This window comes from Phoca vitulina, unplaced genomic scaffold (genome assembly GCF_004348235.1).
Source record: "Phoca vitulina isolate PV1807 unplaced genomic scaffold, GSC_HSeal_1.0 scaffold40, whole genome shotgun sequence".
Taxonomy (NCBI): Eukaryota; Metazoa; Chordata; class Mammalia; order Carnivora; family Phocidae; genus Phoca; species Phoca vitulina.
The window spans coordinates 10,124,868-10,130,880 of NW_022589743.1; the positions used below are offsets into that span (position 1 = coordinate 10,124,868).

Below are 6,013 nucleotides of genomic sequence, written 5' to 3' on the forward strand. Positions count from 1 at the left end.
ACTGTGAGATTTACCTCCAAGAGCTCAATCAGATTCCCACAGTAAATACCGGAGAAAAATCCTCTTGAGCTTCCAGGAGGTAGGGGAAGAGGGACCATTCTGAAATACAGCAGAGCACTCTGCTCTTCTTAACAAGGCCTGTCCTCAGGAGAAACTATTTCACCACAGCCTACCCTGCTGGGCTTTTATCAGAGCCTAGCAGATCTGGGGGCAGGGAAATAGCCCATTGCAGCCCCCTCTAGCCATCCTGTCCTACTTGGGGGGAGGAGAAGAAAACTGAGAAATACTTGTGAAGCTCAGAGCCCAGAGGCATAGGCTCACCCAGGTCTGAGACCTCATCACAGGACTACGGAACACGTCTCGTCCGCCCACACCAAAGGCCTAGCCACAGCCACGCCTCTCACCTCCGCCGAGCACACGGCGTGTGGCGAGGCAGAAGAGGTTACAGAGCAGGCCAGAAGGCAAACACCACAATCTGAAGAGGTACAGCAGACATGGTAGGGATGCTGGAATTACCAGGCTGGGAATTTAACACAACTATAATTAATTAGCTAAGGGCTTTGATAGATAAAGTAGATGGCATACAGGGACGACGGGCACTGTAAACAGAGAGATGGAATTCCTTATAAAGAACCAAAAAGATGGGACACTTGGGTGGCTCAGTCGGTTAAGTGTCTGCCTGCCAGGGTCCTGGGATCGAGGCCCGCATCGGGCTCCCTGCTCTGCGGGGAGCCTGCTTCTCCCTCTCCCTTTGCCTGCCGCCGCTCTGCCTGGGTGTGCTCTCTCTGTCACATAAATAAATACAATCTTAAAAAAAAAAACCAAAGTCTGCAATCCCACCACGTCTGTGCTGACAGCACATGGTGCACGGTGACACGATTCTGCTAACAGCCTGGAGTTTGGATTCTACAGGCTGGGGGACACTGTCCCAACAGGACTGCCCTTGCTTCAGACAGCAGCCACACTTCGGGGGTCCCCAGGCCACCGACACTTCTGACTGGCAAATCCAGAAGGTAATGCTAACCTTGAAAATGAAAGTTATATTTCCAGCAAAAATAGATTTATTCAGGAATAGCAGAGAATTGCAATTCGGGACATGCAAGTCATGGCAAAACTACACACAAGTCCTGAGAACAAAAGGGAGGAATATTCTTTGACAGAGGAAATGGGGGGGGGGGTTCTGGAGGGCTGTTATAAACAGAAGTCCCTCGGCATAAACTGGGAGTTGCAAGTGTAATGGCTTTTCACCAGCTGAGTTGTAATGGTCTCTCATTGGCTGGGCTGTTGCCGGGGCAGGAGAAAATCTCTCTCCCTCCTGCTGGGGTAGTAAAGTGTAGGCTTCTTCCTGTTGCGAATGCGAGGTATTCTCTTCCCCCTGGGTCTGCAAAGGGCCGCAAGGAGTGGTACAGCATGAGAGCTCCCCCTTCCAGCCTCCTGACTCCATTTTTTAAAAAAAGACTTATTTATAAGAGAAAGAGAGGAGCACAAGCAGGGGAAGGAGCAGAGGGAGAGGGACAAGCAGACTCCGTGCTGAGCGTGGGGCCCGAGGCAGGGCTCAATCCCACAACCCTGATATCGTGACCTGAGCTGAAACCAAGTGTTGGACGCTTAACCAACTGAGCCACCCAGGTGCCTCCCAACTTCATTTCAAATGAGGCTTCCTTTATTCAGCTGTGCAGCTCCCGCGTGTCTTAAGTCTGAGATGCTGTAACAAAAGTACCAGAAACTGGGTGGCTTAAATCACAAACATTTATTTCTCACAGTTCTGAAGGCTGGAAGATCCAGCCAAGATCCAGGGCTGGTTGATTCAAAGTCTGGTGAGGAACAGCTTCCTGGTTCAGACAGCTGTCTTCCTGCTATGTCCCCACATGGCAGAAGGGGTGAGGGAGCTCTACGGGGGTCTCTTTATAGGGGCACTAATCTCATTCATGAGAGCTCTGCTTTTATGACCTAATCCCCCCACCCCTACCATCGCATTGGGGGTTAGGTTTCAACACATGATTGCTGAAGCCACAGAAACATCCAGTCTATGACATAGGACCTCCCTCGGGCTCAAGAATTCACGAAAACAAAACAAAACAAAAAGAAAATTCATGAGAACTCCCAGAACTCAGAAAGTGCTATACTTTTCAGTGTGTGTAGACAATGCATACAATGTCTGGGCTGCAAGAAAAAGTACCAGATACCGCTTCGTTACATTCACAGATTCTAAGGCAGGTCAACCAGCCTTGGCCCTAGTAGTTCTCGTGGGTTTCAAAAGATCGGTGCCTACAGCCCTAATTGTCTCCTGAAGAGTTGACTCCTTAAAAAAATCAGCTCATGAAATAATAGCTCAAATACTCTGAATTAACTAAAGTCAATAGTGGGGGGAGGCGGGATAAAGAAATGATGTCCCAATATTAGTTCCAGGTCACAGATCCATTTCAGAGTAATTAAGCCAGAGGCACCGACCGGTTTTGAATAATACAAACACCCGACCCTGACCTGCTCATGCCAGAGTGACTGCGTCGGTCCCTGACACCTGCGTCTGGGGTCGTAGTTTTATGTTTGTGTTTCTGGGGATTTCTGACTCTTCCCCAGGGCGCCGGGGGGCATCTAGGTGGCATCTCCTCCATGACGGGATGGCAAGAGTAGTGAGCAGAGGAATCCAATACCTCCTCATCTGACTGACTTTGCAAAACAAGAAGTCAGATGAATGCAAAGTTGCCCCAACCTTGAGGACTGTGCCCTGGGCAGTGGCGAGGGAACTTACATCTCACCGCTGCACACAGGATGGCTCGGGACAGCAAGGGTTTCCATCTCCAGAGCCCCTTGCACAGAGCTCAGCGCGGGCTACCCACTTGCCTCTCTCACACAGAGGGAAGTACCTGCCCCGTCCCGAGGCCGGGACAACGCGCGGGGGAGGTGCGCTCTGTTGCTCTGAGGTCCACAGAAGAGAGCCACGGCAGGACCCACGGATTCCCCACCGGCATTCTCCTCCTCTCAGCCCAGCTGTCTCCCAAGCCAAATTGGCTTCAGGCAAGGCTTTTGTTTCAGAGGATCCGTGAAGATGCTTTTGACCTGGGCCAACAGCAGAGAAGAATCACCAAAGAACTCTTCTTCCCAGAATCGAAGGAAGAAAACTTAAAAAACTACATCTCGGCTACTGCAGGGATCTCTTCCCTACAAAGATGATCTCCCTCCCAAGGAAGTGGAAGTCCTTGCCAGGGGAGGACACAGATCAACACACCCATCAGGAATTTCCAGTGCTCGGGGCTTGATGGGAGTGCCCCGGAATTCCAGCTCGAGGCCAGAGATGTGTTACATTCTCAAATATTCATAGAAGAGGTCTGGGGTCCCCACGTCCCCAATGGTGACCTCTTTTTTATACCACAAAGAGCCTGATCTGAGCTCCCCCTCTTAGGAAAGTCCAGAGCAGGATTCATTTCACCAACAGGAGGCTAAATTCCTCCCACTTTTGGATTGGGAATTTATATCCTGACAACATCAGGATATAAGGAGCTTGGGAAATTCTGGCAATCCATTCCTTCCTTCCCCTTCGTGGACTGGGATTATTTTCACTGCACAGAAGCACTGCAGGAAAGTCAGCCCCTTGTGCTTGGGCCCCGTAGTGCGTTCTCTCCCTGGCCCTTAAAGTCTCTGGCTCCCCTAGCCTGGTCAACCCCCCATCTAGAATTAGCTCAAAGGAGGCAAAGAGAAGGGGCTAGAGCCAGCGGCAGGCATCTGACTCCCGTGAGGGCCAGCCCCGGGGGGTGCAGCCTGTGGCCAGGGATAAACAGGAATGCTGATGTTTCCCAGGACCTGCCAGAAGATGCTTTGGGCCACAGGTAGTCACCCCAGCAGGTGAGCTAGCGTGGTCCGGGAGGCGGCCCCGCATGACCTGTCCGTGCGATTACAGGCTACGGATAGCAAGCCTAGCTGTCCACTCGACTGTGCTGGCCACCGTGGGATCTCTACCAGCCAGTCCAGGATCTCACAGTCCTGGGGAGGAGAGGCTACCACGGAGCCCAGTTATCAGTAAGAAGGCAAGACGACACTCTACTAAGAGCAAAACCACCAGCTCTGTCAACCCAGAGCAGGGTCGCTCTTGCCCTGGGGAGTTCCTTGCCCCAAAGCCTAAGCTATGGGAAGAAGGCCTCCCCAAGGCTCTGTGGGTACAGCCTAAGAATGTCAGCCAAGAGTGGGAAATGGGAGGAGTTTCCATCTGTGGGACCTGGGTCACCTTGACCTTGAATCACAAATTCCACAAAGGCTGATTCAGATCGTGGTTCGAAACCTTAGCCTGAAAAGTTTCCTGTTGCATTAACCATTTGAAAGCCATCAACGGGGTGTGAGGTACGAGGAGAGGAAGGGGAGCAGGCCTATTTGCCAGTGGAGGGAGAGGACACACTCCTCCCAGAAACTCTGATCTGGGTGGAGACCCGCCATGTGTAGTTTCTCTTAAGGACAGAAAATAACCAGTATCTGAGCATACACCCGAATGCCCGCAGGTGGGCGGGGGGAGGGGAAGGGGGGGTGAATAATTGAAATTCAATTAGTTTGGAATTTTTAAACAATCTATTGTGTTGAATAGCCCTATAGGGAGGAATCAAAATGCTAAGATCCGAAGGCTGATCCAGAGAGCAAAGGGGCTCACACCACGTCGCCTGAGGAGCGCACGGTGGCTACAGACCCCCTCCAAGAGGAAGGGGCACTAACGATTTTACCCCCCAAAGCCCCGTCCCACTGCCAGCAGCCAGAGACCTACCAGAACAAGGGGGAGGAGGTCACCCGGCCCTAATGGGCACCAGGAGGTGGCAATGCTTCCTGGCCCACCACGCGATCACCCCCACCCCTTCCCCTGGCCAGATCTCTCCTCTTACCCCATCCCCCGGCCCCCGCCTCCCACCAGGTCCCCTCCCACACTCTCAAGCCCTGGTCCCTCAGAGGTCCCCCCGCAGCTCCGTCCCCCACAGTCCGGGGCCTGCCTACTTGTAGGAGCAGATGGAGAGCATGGCACCGGCAGAGAACACCCAGAAGGCCGGGTACAGGGCTTCCGTGAAGTCCACCTTGAACTTATACATCAGGTGGACCCTGTCGGCGACGGCAAAGAAGATGACGAAGCCATGGTCACAGTTGAGAAGCACACCAACCCGCGTGGCCTTGGTGGAGGGCAGCGTCTTCTCCACGTTGTTGTGCCACGCAGAGATCTTGGTGTTGAACCACTCCACGCACCACGAGGCGCTGTTGCGGCCGAGCCGGCTCTCGGGGCCCTGGCGCGGCATGCTGCCGTAGCAGACGCCCACCCCACAGAAGTGGCTCTTCTGCAACTCCACCTCCCAGTAGTGGATGCCCTTCTTGTAGCAGTGCAGGCCCAGCACCTGAGAGCAGTACACGAACCTCTTGGGATGCGGCTGGTAGTTCAGGGGGGAGTCGGCCACATAGGCGACACTGTAGTTCTCCGACAGCGCCACCTTGTTGTGGGCGGTGTTGTAGTCCAGGCTGAATTTCACGGCATCTAAGAAAGCATTACCCAAGGGATCGATTACAAGGAGCCCAAAGTGCTCTCATGTTTAAACCTTTCCCCAACTGGTAGTACTTATTTATTTTATCCATCCATCTATCCACCCATCCACCCATATATCCATATCTCCATCCATCCATCTACCCATATATCCATATCTCCACCCATCTATCCATCCATCTACCTACCCATCCACCCATATATCCATATCTCCACCCACCCATCTACCTATATATCCTTATCTCCATCCATCCATCCATCCATCCACCCACCCATCCACCCATATATCCATATCTCCATCCATCCATCTACCCAACCATCCACCCATATATCCGTATCTCCACCCATCTATCCATCCATCTACCCACCCATCCACCCATATATCCATATCTCCACCCATCCATCCATCCACCCATATATCTGTATCTCCACCCATCCGTCTATCCATCTACCCATATATCCATATCTCCACCCATCATCTATCCATCCATCTACCCACACATCCACCCA

At 52.6% G+C, this 6,013-nt stretch overlaps 1 protein-coding gene across 1 annotated transcript in view; it reads right to left on the reverse strand.

The window, feature by feature from the left end:
* Positions 1-1,577: 1,577 nt before the first annotated feature.
* Positions 1,578-6,013, reverse strand: part of TRIM25 (tripartite motif containing 25) — a 22,641-nt gene continuing 18,205 nt past the window's right edge. Inside the window, exon 9 of the mRNA XM_032428987.1 lies at positions 1,578-5,497. Coding sequence (XP_032284878.1) covers positions 4,968-5,497 — 530 coding nt within the window. The 3' untranslated portion in view covers positions 1,578-4,967. The remainder of the gene's footprint in view (positions 5,498-6,013) is intronic.